The sequence below is a fragment of the Liolophura sinensis genome, chromosome 10 (assembly GCF_032854445.1).
Source record: "Liolophura sinensis isolate JHLJ2023 chromosome 10, CUHK_Ljap_v2, whole genome shotgun sequence".
Lineage (NCBI taxonomy): Eukaryota > Metazoa > Mollusca > Polyplacophora > Chitonida > Chitonidae > Liolophura > Liolophura sinensis.
In genome coordinates, this window is record NC_088304.1 from 6,149,704 (window position 1) to 6,168,078 (window position 18,375).

General features: G+C 40.6%; 2 protein-coding genes across 2 annotated transcripts in view; both read right to left on the reverse strand.

The window, feature by feature from the left end:
• Positions 1 to 2,904, reverse strand: part of LOC135476129 (ultra-long-chain fatty acid omega-hydroxylase-like) — a 17,464-nt gene extending 14,560 nt beyond the window's left edge. The window contains exons 1-3 of the mRNA XM_064756041.1: positions 2,770 to 2,904; positions 1,666 to 1,832; positions 227 to 374 (exon numbers count right to left, since the gene is read on the reverse strand). Of these exons, the coding sequence (XP_064612111.1) occupies positions 227 to 374; positions 1,666 to 1,830 (313 nt within the window). The 5' untranslated portion in view covers positions 1,831 to 1,832; positions 2,770 to 2,904. The remainder of the gene's footprint in view (positions 1 to 226; positions 375 to 1,665; positions 1,833 to 2,769) is intronic.
• Positions 2,905 to 7,187: 4,283 nt separating this feature from the next.
• LOC135476466 (octapeptide-repeat protein T2-like) lies at positions 7,188 to 7,505 on the reverse strand. The gene has a single exon (XM_064756496.1). It carries the CDS (start codon positions 7,503 to 7,505, stop codon positions 7,188 to 7,190), a length of 318 nt encoding a protein of 105 aa, XP_064612566.1.
• Positions 7,506 to 18,375: the final 10,870 nt, after the last annotated feature.

Here is an 18,375-nt window from a genome sequence, read left to right on the forward strand (position 1 = left end):
ACCAGGTGGCACAAGCTTTTATAGATGACGTAAGTTGTGTACTGTGCAGTGGAGACTAAGCTATAGGGAAGTTGCATACTTCTAGGTAATGAACTTCTGCTACAACCTATTAAAGAGCTCAATCAGCATGAATGAACATGGTGTCATCAAAATTCTGTGTTCACAGAGATACACATAAATTTCGAAAATTGTCCAAATAGCTGACCACCAACAATCCACTACTAACCAGAGGTCCTAAGAATCTCCTTGACCATTTCTGGGTGGGACGGGAGAACCTGGATGATGAATGGGCCAATCAATGCTAGGGATACGTATGGGAACTTTGCTGTGTGCTCTCTCTGCCAGGCAAGACCCGCTTCGTTAGGACCTGGGTACTGAAATTACAATGAAAACTATGTAATTTAAAGTGTATTAAATATATGCAGATCAAGATCAGTTAGACACATGAGTAATAAAACCCAGAAACTTAAATTGTTCTATTGTGTACAACATTGGCATGTATTTACTTATTTCATTGATTGTTTAAGCTGTACTGAGAAGCTTTTCTCTTAATATATGAAATGGCAGTCAGGGTTATGGATGGAGGACACCAGACATGCCAGAGAGCCACAGTCCTTTGCTAGATACCTAAAACCTCAGCCCAAAGAGGGAGATAAATGGATTGGAACTTGCAACCTTTAAACTGAGCACGAAAAGAAATTACAATCTGCACAATAAAATTCACGAATATGCTCAGATACACAAATGTATATATGGTGTCCATAATCAATGACATACTTGTATTTTTACCAACTAGAAACAAAAATTGACTTTTGAGTTTGTACTCTTTTATCTGTGAACGTAGAAAAAAGTCTTCATGTTGGGCAACTATATCTGATTACATTTGCTGTTAAATGGGCCCCTGCTAAAACTTTCACAAAAAGTTATTTTAATAGAACAGACGAAGGATGAAAAAAACTGAGGTGCAGGAAGTTTGCGGAACTTATGAAGCAGTGTCATTTGTGTATCCAGAACATGGAGAGACAGGTGATTAGCAAATTAATTAACATTTTGACTGATCACATGATGCAGAAGGGCTATTTTTACCTTTTATAATAATCCTGACAAAAGAGTTTGATCTTGAAACTGATCTCCCCAAATTAATGTGATATCTTAACATAAACCCCTAAGGTTATACAGAAATCTGCTTGTCACCTTGCTTAAAATGTCTCAAATGAAGCTGAAGATCGGCCTTTCTCATAAGTGAAATAACCTCCTGGTAGGCCTACCAATTTGGTTGGTTTATGACAATGTAACAGGGTGATATATAACTTAGCACTGTCTACCCCAGTTAGCAAGCCCCATCACACTTGGCCCTGTGGAGCAGGGTTGCTTGGGTGGCTTATAGAGCAGGCCATGATGCTTTGGTGGACCTTGTGTTTGTTTGACGCTCCTTTACCACGAGGAAGTGACTAGGAAAACGGGGGGTTGAATGTAATAGGGTAATATATAAGCGTTATCTACCTCCAGTATGGAGGAAATTTCTCTTCAGTCAGTCAAGTGGTACAAGAGTGGAATCCAAACCCAGAGATCCCTGGTTCAAATCCCCAGCTGGTAAGCCCCATGAGTACAAAAATATCATAGATGTTTCCCAAGCCTCAGAATTTCCAACAGATTAATTCTCACCTCTAGAATATGCCCCCACAGCCAGTGTGGAGGGAAACAGGGGATGTCAGATAACATCTTCATCTTTCTCCAGAACCGGACTCCACGGCTCACTAACTTGATCAGGCTGTAGAGGACACAAGCTGAGAAAACCACAGCTAAACCAAACATCCAAATGTCAGCCATCTCTGAAAGCATGAAAAAACTACATGTATATATAAATATAGATGATGGAAAATTTATACTACACTGTATGTTACATGTATATTTGAGACTGAACATCTGAGGATTTGCTGTTTTACTGTTTACTTGTCCAAGGCTCAACCCACACACACACAAGTGAAAGTGTTTATTTGTCTAATTAACTAGAGAGTAACATGTAATACAAAATAGCTTGGCGGCTTGAAATATTTAAAATATTTTAGTTGTCTTACATAGCTCTACTATACAGGGCTTTGCTTTCATCACTTTTCACCTGAATCAAGATGGATTCCCTTAAATATTTGCTTTGTGAAAAGCTACCAGAATCTATCAAATCTATTACCACCAAGCAGCACTTCCAAACCAAGGTTTTAATGCATACAAATGTATAAAAGTAAACCAATTTTAGGTATTCCATGTTCCCAACTTTTATAATGATCTGAAACATTGTATATTCTACTGAAATAAAAACATGAGTTCAAATATCAATTCGAATGCAAGAAGATTCGCAAATATTTGGCTTACAGGACTTAGGACAAGAAGCCAGTTTTAATCACATCTTAGCAACACTTCAAAATATCCAAGATAACCAATCTTCAAACTGAATCTGCAATCAACCTTACAGATGTGCTTGCTGGCTTCCTCTCCGGCCGTACGTGGCAGGGTCTGACATCAACCTGCGGATAGCCGTGGGTTTCCCCCGGGCTCTGAACCGTTTCCTCACACCATAATGCTGGCCGCCGTCGTATAAGTGAAATATTCTTGTGAACGGCGTCAAACACCAATCAAAAAAATAAATAAATATGAATAAACACGCTCACTCTCGGATGAAAGTATTGATCAATTTGCGTCATAATGTTGATTGCTGATTGTTAAGTTGTTGTTGTTCTCACTCGTCGGGACGCTAAATGCTTCAACTATTACCTTTTATCTAAGGACCCAGGTACTGTTACTTTATCCAGGTGTTGTCATGTGTAAGTCAGTAGGTAAGATAAACAACAATAAACAAGATGACACTAAAAAAATATGAAATATCGGAACGATGTTGTCAGCCCTTTGTGGAACCTTTGATCCCGTGCTCGTCACAACACAATGTGTGCAAGAGTGCATGCAAGAAGGATTAATTATCCGACACGGACTACGACAGATGAAAATGTATACTAACACCAAACCAACTGAAAAAAAAAAAGTGAGGGAAAAAAAAACATAACATAACAAAACAAAAAACAATAACAACAACAACAAAAAAACAACCATGATATACTACTGCTGGGACTTGGCTGACACAAACGTCTAAGGTTTAAAAAATATTTAACACATGCATGTAGGCTGGATGTAATCCTGTTATATACTGTCATCCAGGAAGAAACCAGCTGGGGGTTTGTTAGTGTAATGGGGCTTAGCATCTGGGGATTTGAGTCCGGGGGTTTGTTCGTGTAATAGGGCTTACCAACTGGGGATTTATTAGTGTAACGGGGCTTCCTAGCTGGGGATTTGTTAGTGTAGCGGGGCTTTTCAGCTGGGGATTTGTTAGTGTAACGGGTCTAACCAGCTGGGGGGTTTGTTAGTGTAACGGGGCTTACCAGGTGGGGATTTGTTAGTGTAACGGGGCTTACCAGCTGGGGATTTGAGTCAGGGGGTTTGTTAGTTAACCGGGCTTATTAGCTGGGGATTTGAGTCAGGGGGTTTGTAAATGTAACAGAGCGTACCAGCTGAGGATTTGATTCAGGGGTTTATTAGTGTAACGGGGCTTACGAGCTGGGGATTTGTTAGTGTAAGGGGGCTTACCAGCTGGGGAGTTTGTAGTGTAACGGGGCTTACCAGCTGGGGATATGAGTTCGGGGGTTTGTTAGTGTAACGGGGCTTGTCAGCTGGGGATTTGAGTCAGGGGGTTGGTTAGTGTCATGGGGCTTACCAGCTGGGGATTTGTTAGTGTCATGGGGCTTACCAGCCGGGGATCTGTTAGTGTAACGCGGCTTATTAACTGGGGATTTCAGTCAGAGATGTTGTAAGTGTAACGGGGCGTACCAGTTGAGGATTTGAGTCAGGGGGTTTGTTAGTGTAATGGGGCTTACCAGCTGGGGATTTGTTAGTGTAGCGGGGCTTACCAGCTGGGGATATGAGTCAGGGGGTTTGTTAGTGTAATGGGGCTTACCAGCTGGGGATTTGTTAGTGTAGCGGGGCTTACCAGCTGTGGATATGAGTCAGCGGGGTTTGTTAGTGTAATGGGGGCTTACCAGGCGGGGATATGTGTCCGAGGGTTTGTTAGTGTAACGGGGCTTGTCAGCTGGGGATTTGAGTCAGGGGATTGTTAGTGTAATGGGGCTTACCAGCTGGAGATCTGTTAGTGTAACGCGGCTTATTAGCTGGGGATTTGAGTCAGGGGGTTTGTAAGTGTAACGGGGTGGGGGGTGGGGGGGGGGGGGTACCAGCTGGGGATTTGAGTCAGGGTATTTGTTAGTGTAACGGGGCTTACCAACTGGGGATATGTATCCGTGGGTTTGTTAGTGTAACGGGGCTTGTAAGCTGGGGATTTGAGTCAGGGGGTTTGTTAGTGTAATGGGGCTTACCAGCTGGGGATTTGTTAGTGTAAGGGGGCTTACGAGCTGGGGATTTGTTAGTGTAACGGGCCTTACCAGTTGGGGGTTTCAGTCGGGGGTTTGTTAGTGTAACGGGGCTTACCAACTGGGGATTTGTTAGTGTAACGGGACTTCCCAGCTGGGGATTTGTTAGTGTAGCGGGGCTTACCAACTGGGGATTTGAATCAGGGCGTTTGTTATTATAAAGGGGCTTACCAGTTGGGGTTGTTAGTATAACAGGGTTAGTGTAACGGGGCTTACCATCTGGGGGTTTGAGTCAGGGAATTTGTTAGTATAACAGAGCTTACCAGCATGGGATTTGTTAGTATAACAGGGCTTACCAGCTTGGGTTTGTCAGCGGATTTGTTAGTATAACAGGCTTGGCATTTGAGTTCTTCAGTTTCATGTAATTATTCACTTCAATTGGTATGTGGTTTTATAGATACAGAGCTAGGGTATACTGTGCGTCAACGCAAGTCGGGATTTAATTGTTTTAGGGGCAGAGTGTGTTTCGAAGTTTTGTGAGCTTAGGTGAATTATGCGTATTCTCTTACATACAGCTATATGCTGACCTTACATGTACGTTTGCCATATTTGGGTCAACAGGGAAGCGGGTCAGATGCTTATCGCGAATTACAAGTCACACACTGAATGAAAATATGGTTTACCGGATACATCCAACAGGCATTAGACGGGACAAATTATAGTTCATTACTAACGACAAATTTGACCAACTCAGACTGACAACCTATTTCTGTGTGATTTATCTGTCTACATAATTTGGGTTTTTATCTGATTTTGCGACAATGGATATTGTTACCCTGTATATAGTTCAATTAGACCGATTCGGTATAGTTTTAACCCACGCTCACATCACAGATATTGTCAATAGGGGCCAGTATATGAGGTCGGCACGAGGCCTACGGCCATGTGCATCAGAAACTGAGACCAATTATACAGTTATTATTACTAATCTCCAAAGGGCTAGTCCATGACAGAATTTCCGGGCTACACAAAGAGGTTCAAACTTCAGTAAACACGTTTCAGTTCGTGTTCGGCTGTAATGCTACAGTGCTTGTGCATACCGGTGCAGCATCGGCACGCTGTGTTTTATGACCGCACATGTTCAAAAGCTGTCACGCTCTACCGGGAATAACAAAGCAGCACGTGCATGCCTTTGGGTTATGGTACTTGTTATAAACGAAGACCATACACTGAATGTAAATGAATGTAATTGTTGTCTTTTTTCATTTGTGCACCTCTTAAATATGTCCACTAGCGCACTTCATATGTTTTGTTTACATGCCCACCTCCAATAGATGGCCAGAGGCGCATCTCCTAAATGCCCACAAGCACACCTCCTGTATGCATTGATTTATTTATTTGATTGGTGTTTTACGCCGTACTCAAGAATATCTCACTTATACGACGGCGGTCAGCATTATGGTGGGTGGAAACCGGGCAGAGCCCGGGGGGAAACCCACGACCATCCGTAGGCTGCTGCCACACCTTCCCGTACGGTCGGAGAGGAAGCCAGCATGAGCTGGACTTGAACTCACAGCGACCGCATTGGTGAGAGACTCCTGGGTCATTACGCTGTGCTAGCGCGCTAACTAACTGAGCCACGGAGGCCCATAAGTATGCATAGATTTATTTATTTATTTGATTGGTGTTTTACGCCGTTCTCAAGAATATTTCACTTATACGACGGCGGTCAGCATTATGGTGGGTGGAAACCGGGCACAGCCCGGGGGAAACCCACGACCATCCGCAGGGTAGTATGTATAGAGGCGTACCTCCTATATACCCACAACCTTATATGACTTTTGTACCTTTTCTCATTCTCCATTTTTTAGGGGCCGGTGAAGTGTGGGGGGGGGGGGGGGGGGTAGGGCTTGGTTTTCGATTGGCATTTCATTTTCACTGAAACTCGGCGTTCACCAGATCAAGAAAGCTCAACACAACTCAGCTGATCGTATGTGGAGCTCGTTCAAGAATGCAACTCCATTCTCTCCGCATAGCTTACTCCACTGCTTAGGACACACCGTAACGGTCATCGTGACGGTCATCGTAACAGCCTAAATGCGTATGTCGAGTTTTATATGCTCTTTTTTAGCACTTTACTACCCTTGGGTGAACATGCCTGTCAAAATTTATATTTAAAATTTTCACAAACTGGAGCTTCATAGCCAAATTAAACAAAGGAATTGCATTAAGTATACCAATGATCTCGTGCAGAAATTCAGAAATATGTCTGTTATACATTTTGAAGAGCAGTGCATGTAGCTACGCGGTCAGGAGAAAAAAATGACCCACAGCAATTGGCTGCAAGCATATCAATCACTGGCCAATAGAATGTAGCATTTATCTAGGAACCAATTAACATTGTTTTGTACAATTATGCCGGATGAAAATACACCTTTCAACATCTGTTTCCCTCCAGGGAGCTGTTCATGTAACAACTACATACTATTACAAGAATGACTTAATCTGCAGCAGGCGTACATTACATATATTGTGTACTGTAAGACCGTAAGCCGGTAATTTCTGTTTTGTATGAAGTTTGTATAACGGGCGATATATCTTGCATTTTGTACAAAAAAGCTGTGTCAAAATATGTTCAGAACATAAAGCAATATGAAACTTTGTATTATTTATGGTACTCAGTCTGTCTCTCTGTCTGTCTACCAGCTCTGTGTCAGAATGTGTGTCAGTGCATGTGTCCATCTGCTTGTCTCTGCCCATCTGTCTGTCTGCCTGTCCTCATGTCTGCTTATCCAACTGTCTGTCCGTCTGCCCGTTCACCTTTCTGTCTGTCTGCTCATCTTTCTGTCTGCCTGCCAATCTATCTGTCTGCCTGCCCATCTCCCTGCCCATCTCTCTGCCCATCTGTGTGCTTGCCCATCTGTCAATCTGCCTGCCCATCTCTCTGTCTGCTTGCCCATCTGTCAATCTGCCTGCCCATCTCTCTGTCTGCTTGTCCATCTGTCTGCCTGCCCATCTGTCGGTCCGTCTGTCTGCCCTTCTGTCTGCTTGCCCATCTCTCAATCTTCCTGCCCATCTGCCTGTGTGTCCGCCCATCTACCTATCTGTCCACCTGTCTGTCTGTCTGTGCTCCACAACGGTTCATCCAATCGAATTCACACTTATTGGGTAGCTTACTGAGCACCCAAGGGAATACTGTGGATTAAATTCCTATAAAGGTGAGATTTGCTGATGTAAATTAGACAGAGATGATGTCAGGAAATGGCCTACGTACTTTTTAACATTTTTTCTCCTTATTTTTTGTCTTTTAGTTATTTCATCTCATTTATTTATTCATCTTTTGGGGCGTCGGTGGCAGAGAGGTCTTTCTCCAATGCGTTCGTGGTGAATTCAAGTCCAGTTCATGCTGGCTTCCTCTCCGGCTGTACGTGGAAAGGTGTGTCAGCAACCTGCGGATGGCCGTGGGTTTTCGCAAGGATCTGCCTTACTTCCTCCCACCAAAATGCTGGTCGACGTCGCATAAGTGAAATATTTTTGACAGTGGTGTAAAACACCAATCAAATGAATAGATAAATAAATCAGTAAATCAATACATGTAATAAGTTTTTTATTTTTAGTTGTTGTTGATGTTTTTGTCGCCACCTATAATAAGTTACTATGACACTGGATCACGCCAACACGTGTGTAAATGTTTCCGTGCTGGACGATGCTATTTTTCCTGTAGATATCTTCAAGCTGGAAGGCTTACATCACCATTTATCATCCTCAATTATGTAATTATCACAGCTGCAATGCCCACAGTTTACATGCTCTTACACGTTCATACATTTCACGGTGATACCTTGACAGATTAATGTCACAGTTTGCAGTAATTTGTTCGCCCGCAGATAGGTCCAATCTGGGAGCCTTTGAATGCTGTTTTGTAACATCAAAGTTTCTTTCAAAGTGAACTGTAACTGTTGGGCCTGCATGTATTCAGCGGGGTCGTGCAGTTGGTAAATGTCATCAAGGGCTCGTTTTACAAAATGATTTCTGAGTTTACGTTAAAATTGTAATCCAAATTTAACTCGTAAATATAAGCATCAAATCGATATGTAATCGTGACCGTCGTTTCCTTACTGTTCATCATGGTAGTACAATTACACCCACGTTTGTATCCACCTTCAGATATTTGGTTTTCTAAATAAGATTAAAGTTTTTGGACTTGTGAACTCTTCCCAGCGCTACGAAGAATGAATATGACGGATGATTAGGGCTTAGACGCCATATTAACAATATTCGAGCCAGATCGTGTCGAGAAGAAAAGGAAACAAGGAAACAGCTATGGCTTTCAACACGAGAGTAAACCATATACTTTCAAAAATATCATCTGTAAAATTTAACAGAAAAGCCCTTGTTTGATTGAATGAATAAATGATTATGGCTTAACGCCACATCGGCAATATTTCAGCCATATCGTGGCGATGTTTGATTGATGTAGAATGTATTTTGTTATAACAGTTTAACATAACAAACATATTCTGTTAATTTAACATAAAGAAAATAAAAACAAAACAATATCAGACAAAGAGGATATTATGTTGAATATCACACGGTATTATGCTGTAAACACAGAACACATTCAAGTATCACTCAAAGAGCGTCCTTTAAAATTCTAAAGGTTGAAGGATTTTACTACGTGGTCCACACCAGGATTCAAACTCAGGCCTCAGCAGCCGAAGTCCAGTGATCTACCAACTGAGCTGAAGGGAAATTCCTTCTAGCGACTGCTAGTATAAGCACTGGAAAGCTGCTCCCGTTACAAAGTTAACACATTTGTTTTTGGAGTGTAATCAGAATACAGTTCAAAGCATGAAGGAAACGCATTTAAAAACAGCTGAAAAAAAATAACAAATAAGTCAGTTAAAATTTTAAATTCACATTTAAATTACTGTTACCATTGCAAGAAACAAAATCCTTGTTTCCTCCCATCACAATGCTGGCCGCCGTCGAAGAAGTGAAATATTCTTGAGTGCGACCACAACCAAAGACATGGCCTTGATATTCCAGTACAGGCCTATAATTCATTCACCTTTTTAAAAAAAACAAATGCAGCACAGAATCATAACGAACTATACCACGACGGTCTCCAGAAACAGTCCAATTGCATCAATTGATCATAACGAAACTTTTACCAAAGATATATTCAAAATGTCCCAGGTTCGAATCCAGCTTTCTCTGCGTCGACTTCGGATTTAAGAGGTTTACCATGTGCCTTGAGAAGGGCGGCGGCTTACACCGGTTTCCTCAACGCAAAAGCTGAGCCACCATTGCTGAAGTGAGACATTATTCTTGAAGAAGGCGCGTTATAAAACACCACTCAAGTAAGTAAATAAAATACATCAGTTGTACATAAATGTTGACGTCCGGAGGTAGATTTAAATCCTAGTTCACTATCCTGTAGGATAGTTGTAAAAGTGGTCAGTCGACAACTTCCTCTCTTTTTTTTTAGTATCACATCGCATACACAAATACGCAAATGCTAACCGCTGTGAGGCTGTGAGATTTATACATTGTGTCAGAGGTACAGGCTGATGGACCAATAGCAGTTTAAACTTTGACGGAAAAAGGGGGATTGTTTTTCTTTAAGAGTGACCCACCTACAAATAACAGATCAATGCGTAATGATGAACGTAACACCTTGATCGAAATACCGCTGGTTTACAGATATATCTTCTTGGTTCTATATTGAACGAGCGAGTCAGTAATTTCACTTCCGTTTGTTATTTTGAAATGCGTGGCGAAGTGTATTTTTCTGCTGTGGTACATAGTTCCGAAGTACTATGTTAAACGTCTAGCATACATGCGTATCTGAGGATGGATTTTGTCATGTCATTGAAGTGATAGACAGAACAACTATAAATGTGGTCTGGATGAATTTTGTCAAGTCATTAAAGTGATAGACAGAACAACTATAAATGTGGTATTCGCAAAATATATGCGATATATTTGAAAGAAACAATATCTTTGACTCGGTTGAAGATTGCATGGTTTGGTGCATGTGGAGAGAAGCTGGGAAGGAAGGCGGGGGTGGGGGTGGGGGGAGGAGCGGGAAAGTGGGGGATCATAAACTGAGTGGTGCACATATTAACGAAATGATGCTCATTCTATGTTCCTGGCCCAGGGATTAAATCATCTGGATAAACAGCAATTAGATCTGAGCTAGAACATCAAATTTCCCGATCATCTAAGCATTCATCAAGGCAGTAACAGTCATCCAATACCTATCTGAAAATGAGTTATGAATTATAGTTTTAGAATGCGTTTCTTCTCCCATATAGCCTACAAGAGATACTACACGTGCCAAATTCTACCATCTAGGTGTCGCCATTCGGTGCCTATATGGCCATGTGCATAAGAAATGAAACTGTCGTATTAAAATATAGGTCTGATTAGCAAATTAATAAAATTCCTATCCCCAGAAGACCTGTGTGCTCACAACAAATTCTATGCCCAAGTTATGACTTAACTGAGCATGCATGTACTTTCTAATGTCCGCTACCAGTAAATAGATGTACTACTTGCAGTTGGTAGCGAATCTTTTACTATGGACGTACAACGCGTAATAAAATTGTTTATCTATATGGAACAACTATCAGGTCCACCTATAGTCATGGCGTTGTTGAAAAAGAGTATATCTGCCGCCAAAATTTGCCCAGAAAATGTAGCTATGGAGGTAATTCAAGGTCATAAAGTATTACTCTTCATGTTGAAATTTACATCTCCTAGTTTCTTACCTTTTGATCGAATCTAAAAACGCTTTTGGGAGATCACCAAACCTGTCAGAATAAAGAAAACTGATAAACCGTTACAAACAAAAGATTAGGTACATTGCACAACATGTATACAAACTTGTTGTGAGCTGTAATAATAAGAAATAATTGAACTGATGAGGCAAAAGTTCAGTCGGTTAGAATCTGTCCCGTATTTATAATGTTATAACAGGTATAACGTTGATAGCCATGGATATTGACCTTTGTTTACAACGGAACTAGATTTATGAAACACAAAATCTACAATGATGTCTATTTTTGGGTTTCATAGCTATTTTCATCTACAAGGCAGTCTGTCGCCGTATGTGTCACGTAATCAAGTGTGTTACAACATAGATACATCCTAAAAATGCGGAACAACATCTGACCGGTTCATGCCTTCCTGAAGCCTGCTTTCGAAACCGCATAAGTGTGAACGACAACATCCGCACAGGCATGCGCGTGCCGATGACGTCTTGCACGTGCGGTGATCCAGCGTTCTGGACGTGTTTGAGCGAAGACGTCCGAATGATGTAAGCTGTATTTTAACATCCTTACATGAATACCACATTGTTTGTTTTTTATCTTCCCAGTTGTACTTTGAGGAGTAGCGCAATTAATAGTAGTGCGTACTAGCTCGCCAGGCATGATTTCCTCCCACAATAATGCTGGAAGCCGTGGTATAAATGAGATTTTCTTAAATGCAGTGTAAAACATCAATTTAAAAAAAAAATCAGTAAGCATGATTAACGCCATTTACATTTTTGTCGACGATTGAAAAGGTACCCACTGAACACGAAAACAGCTCCGGTAATAACAGAAGATTGTAAAACAACATAGTTTGCTGAGCAGTTATTCAGTTGACAGGTCAGTTAATTAGTTGACAGATCAGGTACTCAGCTGGCAAACCTGTTACTCAGTTGACAGATCAGTTACTCAGTTGACATATCCGTTACGGCATTCGGTTGATATGCCAGTTACTCTTTTAACACAATAACAGAGCAATTGCTCATTTGACAAGTTAGGTACACAACTATAGCGGGCTTCTTACTTCTTCTTACGGCATGAATCCACGCGAGATAAACATCTGAAGTGCTTGCGGATGTAGATTAGGCGTACTTGTTGGAAACCAGGCCTTACGAATATATTGGTGTTGCTTGAGTAGCATATGGATTAGAAATAGTATACCTATATACCGCCCACGTACACATGTTAATTTTAGCAAGACTAACAGTGAAATATTAAACTGACCGGTTTTCTAGTTAAAGTCATAGCGGATACGAAGGTCGTTATGGATGGATTTATTTATTTAATATGTGTTTAATTTTAAATTGGCCCTTAGGTCCATTAAGGTACGAAGAAGCATATTAAGGGGTAACGTACTTAGCCGTGCATTGTTTGTCGTCAGCCAGATCATTCGCTCTGCATCACTGAGGGATGGTCCGGATCTCCAAATTTTTAAAGGAGAAGTAGACATAACTAAATAGATCACTTGAAATTATGCATAAATATGCTTTGATTTATTTCTGCAAAGACAGTTAAAGGCATTCAAACGTTTGAATTCTTTTGGTGGGTTTTATGGAATATTCTATCGCGTCACAGGGAGTTTTTCCAACTCTACTCACGATATTGAATGTTGTAATAACTCCTTTTACCCATGAGTAAAAGACGTCAGAGTTCCTATATACCGTCAGTATGGCTCGTAGTGAGCCCATCATAGAATTCAAATATTTGAATGCCTTTCAACACTCTCCAAACAATCGAAAAAAATATTAAAAGAAAGTATTTTGACGCATAGTTTTCAGTTGTCTGTATGGTGAAACTTACTTCATATGGTTAGCTTTCTTTTAATTTCGGTAGTTTTGCAGGAGATTATTGGGGGAACATTCCACGCCGAAAAAGAATCGGTCCTGGCGGTGAACTCTTCGGTTCTTTCTTGTAATCTGCCACTGTTTGTTGACGAATGTGCTCATATACAGTGACGTAATTCACAAGTACTACAACGTCACAACAGAGAATGATGTGTTATTCTTACAGATTACCCTACCATGACATGCTGAAGGATCTCGCCGTTTATTTTACAAAAGTTTTCTCTGCAGTTTGACATACAATGTAATTGTTAACTTTAGCTAACCCTAAAATGTAAATGAGGGTAGAACTGAGAACGAAGCGTTTACCATAATTACTCTATTAGGCAGAAAACCAGTGGAATGTGTTAACCAGGCATAATTGTGTTTTCAGCTAATGTGTCTATATATGTTTTTTTTTTTACTTTAATTCGTTTACACTTGTGTTTGAGATAACAATCACAAAAGCTGCTAGATATTATACAGGAATTTTGCAGAGATTGAATATAATAGCACAGGTTACATAAACAAAAGACAAAAAAAAATAATAAATAAATAAATAAAAATTAAAAAAAAATAACAACAAAAAATCAATTGGAAATACACCATATAATGATTTTGAACAAAAGTGAACATTGGTAGTGTGTTATACTATCTGCAAAGTACATTCGACAAAATAAATGAATATATGGCATATAATCGAATTAAACTACAGGGTACAATGAAGATGAGTAGTTTACTCCATATGTATAGACAGAGGGATACATTTATATACACAACTATCGTCATATGTATTTATTCAGGCATGCAGTAATATACACACAACCGTCGTCAAATGTATAGACTCAGGCATGCAATAATATCCACAACCGTCGTCATATGTATAGACTCTGGCTTGCTGTCTTACACACAACTGTCGTCATATGTATAAACTCAGGCATGTAGTAATACACACAACCGTTTTTTTTTTTTTTTTTTTTTTTTTTTTTTTTTGATTGGTGTTTTACGCCGTACTCAAGAATATTTCACTTATACGACGGCGGCCAGCATTATGGTGGGTGGAAACCGGGCCCAGCCCGGGGGAAACCCACGACCATCCGCAGGTTGCTGACAGACCTTCCCACTTACGGCCGGAGAGGAAGCCAGCATGAGCTGGACTTGAACTCACAGCGACCGCATTGGTGAGAGGCTCCTGGGTCATTACGCTGCGCTAGCGCGCTAACCGACTGAGCCACGGAGGCCCCCACACAACCGTCGTCACATGTATAGACTCAGGCATGCAGTAATATAAACACAACCGTCGTCATATGTATAGACTCAGGCGTGCAGTAATCTACACACAACCGTCGTCATATGTATAGACTTAGGCATGCAGTAATATACACAACTGTCGTCATATGTGTACACTCAGGCATGCAGTAATACACACAACCGTCGCCATATGTATAGACTCAGGCATGCAGTAATATCCACAACTGTCGTCATATATACAGACCCAGACATGCAGCAATATACACAACTGCCGTCATATATATAAACTCAGGCATGCAGTAAAACACACAACCGTCGTCACATGTATAGACTCAGGCATGCAGTAATATCCACAACTGTCGTCATATATACAGACCCAGACATGCAGCAATATACACAACTGCCGTCATATATATAAACTCAGTAATGCAGTAAAACACACAACCGTCGTCACATGTATAGACTCAGGCATGCAGTAATATCCACAACCGTCGTCATATATACAGACCCAAGCATGCAGCAATATACACAACCGTCGTCATATGTATAGACTCAGGCATGCAGTAAAACACACAACCGTCGTCACATGTATAGACTCAGGCATGCAGTAATATCCACAACCGTCGTCACAAGTTTAGATTCAGGCATGCAGTAGACTCAGGCATGCAGTAATATCCACAGCCGTCGTCACATGTATAGACTCAGGCATGCAGTAATACACACAACCGTCGTCACATGTATAGACTCAGGCATGCAGTAATATCCACAACCGTCGTCACATGTATAGATTCAGGCATGCAGTAATATTCACAACCGTCGTCACATGTATAGACTCGGGCATGTAGTAATAGCCACAACCGTCGTCACATGTATAGACTCAGGCATGCAGTAATATAAACACAACCGTCGTCATATGTATAGACTCAGGCGTGCAGTAATCTACACACAACCGTCGTCATATGTATAGACTTAGGCATGCAGTAATATACACAACTGTCGTCATATGTGTACACTCAGGCATGCAGTAATACACACAACCGTCGCCATATGTATAGACACAAGCATGCAGCAATATCCACAATTGGCGTCATATGAATAGGCCCAGACATGCAGTAATACACACAACTGTCGACATATGAATAGACCCAAGCATGCAGTAATAAACACAACTGTCGGCATATGCATAGACTCAGGCCTGCAGTAATATCCACAACCGTCGTCACATGTATAGACTCAGTCATGCAGTAATACACACAGCTGTCGTCATATGTATAGATTCAGGCATGTAGTAATATATACAACTGACGTCATATGTATAGATTCAGGCATGCAGTAATATAGACAACCGTTGTCAGTAATATACACAACAGACGTCATATGTATAGACTCAGAAATACATTTATACACATAACTGTTGTCATATGTATAGACTTAGGCATGTAGTAATATACACAACTGTCGTCATATGTATACACTCAGGAATACATTTCTATGCACAACTGTCATCATATATATAGACTCTGGAATATATTTATATACATAGCTGCAGCTATATGGATAGACTCAGGAATACATTTATATACACAACTGTCGTCATATGGATATACCCAGGAATACAATAATATATATTACCGTATCCGTACAGACTTCGGATAGCATTTATATGAACAACCGTTTTCATGTAAAGACTAGAAAATATAGTACCACAAGAACAGGCTTTAACGGACATGTGACACTGTTTTGTTCGTTCAAGCATAAATGGCGGACTCGTCTCTGGATTTTATTCCACCTGTATCAACAGATAGTTACAAACTATAGCTAACAAAGCGTTGTGCAATATCGGAGCCACGTGACTTGGCCTTAGTCAAACAGATCAAAATTTATGTGTGTGCGAACGGAGTGAAGTAGCTGACAACTGATATAACACGACGAATGTTTGCCCAAGGAGTCTCGAGCCGTAACACGGATCCTGAGAGGTGCTTGGCCTACATATGGGGTCGTAATTTACACTGAAGACGTCGTGCATAGTTCCGGTTTACCGTTGTTATCGTACTCCTGCAGAAAGTCCACGAAAAGGGAAAACCTACAGTAAATCGCTTATAACTGTATGGTTTTGTTCACCAACTCGTCGGCGTCATGTACTGTGCGAACTGTAGTAGAGAAAGGCGATTTGTTGGGATATGTTATATGTGATTTACAGTAGTGGGTGAGCGTTAAACCCCAACCACTCACTCACTCACTCACTACTGTAAATCACATAAAACTGCACATGCTTTTGCACTAACTTAAAAGTACGCCATTGTTTTTTTTTTCTAAAAGAAGATTGGAATTTTGTAAATAGCATATATAAATTCAGTGCTGATGGCTAACGAATCTAATTTCTGAAAGTTGACAAACAAAATGTCATTTCCAATTAAGTGGAACAAATAAATGTCATTATCAACTAAACACCGAATGTTAACAAACTAAATCAAATCATCAGTTTTGCTATACGTGTTGACAAGGAATATTTCACCTTTTCAGTGGTTATGGTTGACAGACTAAACATCATATCAATTCAGATCCCATTCTGCGGAAACTTAGCGTTGATCTTTGACATCAAATTCCATCGTCAATTCAGTCAAATGACATGACCAGGGGCCTACCCCGAAACAGCCAGCTATACCGAATCATCAAGCTCAGGAAATTCTTTTACAAGTGGTTCTCAGAAATTTCTCACTTACGTAAATATTTTATCGTGTGTCGTAAAATGGGTTTGGGGGAAATAATGCGTTGAAAACTAACTTTTGAATTGGAGACTATCTTTGTCTGTTGGAGGTGAGGTACGCGCCTTTAGAAAGGGTTGTTGAGGGCCGGGGAAGGAGAAGACGCTTTGTAGAGGTACATAACCCAATAAATAATATACTTTGACATTTTAAGAGTTTGACAGATAACAATAAACCTTATAGGCTTTTATTCTATTATACTACGAACAAAACACAATTAGCCTTCTCTGCAGCTCTTGTGTAAAAAGACCTATATATTGGCCTGTGTAACGATTTATTCATTCTGCTGACGGGAAAACACGTTATTGCCAGCTATGTACTTGATCGATAGAATTCAAACTCACAAGGGAATTCAAGTCAGAGTTCAAACTAGTTACTTTTGAAGCAATGTGAAATTGAATTCAGTAAGAGATCAGAATTTTAGTTCTAGCTTTTGCACATCCACGTTGCTCTGTAGCGGCATTTACCTCCAAGTGTACAGTATAGATTTACGACCTGTGTTCATTTAAAATGTGAGACATTTTTTTCATCGTTACGTATCAATAGTGTTATGGTAGTGATATTGGACAATTGATTATAAGAATCCACACTTGCTGACCGCCAGAAAGCTCATCCGGTTTGTGGCCACAAAAATGTCACTCGAGATACCTGAGGTACGGTGACCCTGCGCGCAAGAGCTCGTGTAATGGTCTGGATGCCTGGAAAATTGTGGGCGTGTGAAAACACATTCTCCAATCAGGGCTGCCAGTAGCTTCGTCTCTGCTACCGATAACAGAGTTCTATTGTTCTGCACGCACTTTTATGAAAATATACAAAAACAACACAAAACATAAGCACTAGCATTTCTCTCACAAATCTCTTTGCTTGGATTATCTTACCACAAGGCTAAAATGAGTTTCCAAAAGACAACAAAAACTGAGTACAAGGCTGTGTAAAAGTTGTCTGCTATTTTGTTGATTTTGGGTTGTATTCGTTTTTTCAAAAAATAATATGTTTTTTGTTAATACCGAAGGCCTTCGTGAACACTTAATAGACGTTTAAATAAGGGTATATAAATAGTATCAGTTTATTGCAAAAATATGAAAAAATAAACAGTTTGTTGGGAAATGTACTTGTGATAGCGTGTGCCAATCTGTGACGTCATGAAAGCGGCAGAGGATATTGCGGTTCTCCGAAAAGGCGAGCACGTGATGCCTAGCGCGATAGTAATTCAAATTCCGGCAGAGGTCATGTCGGGGTTGGCCGAGCCACTGACGTTCGTGCAAACACAAGGCTTCTATATATGGAGGTATATTTCCACGTGTTGTCGGTG

What these genes read in the sequence shown, in the direction of transcription:
- LOC135476466 (XM_064756496.1), bottom strand. Translation starts at nt 7,505, where the DNA reads ATGGGCGGACACACAGGCAGATGGGCAGGAAGATTGAGAGATGGGCAA.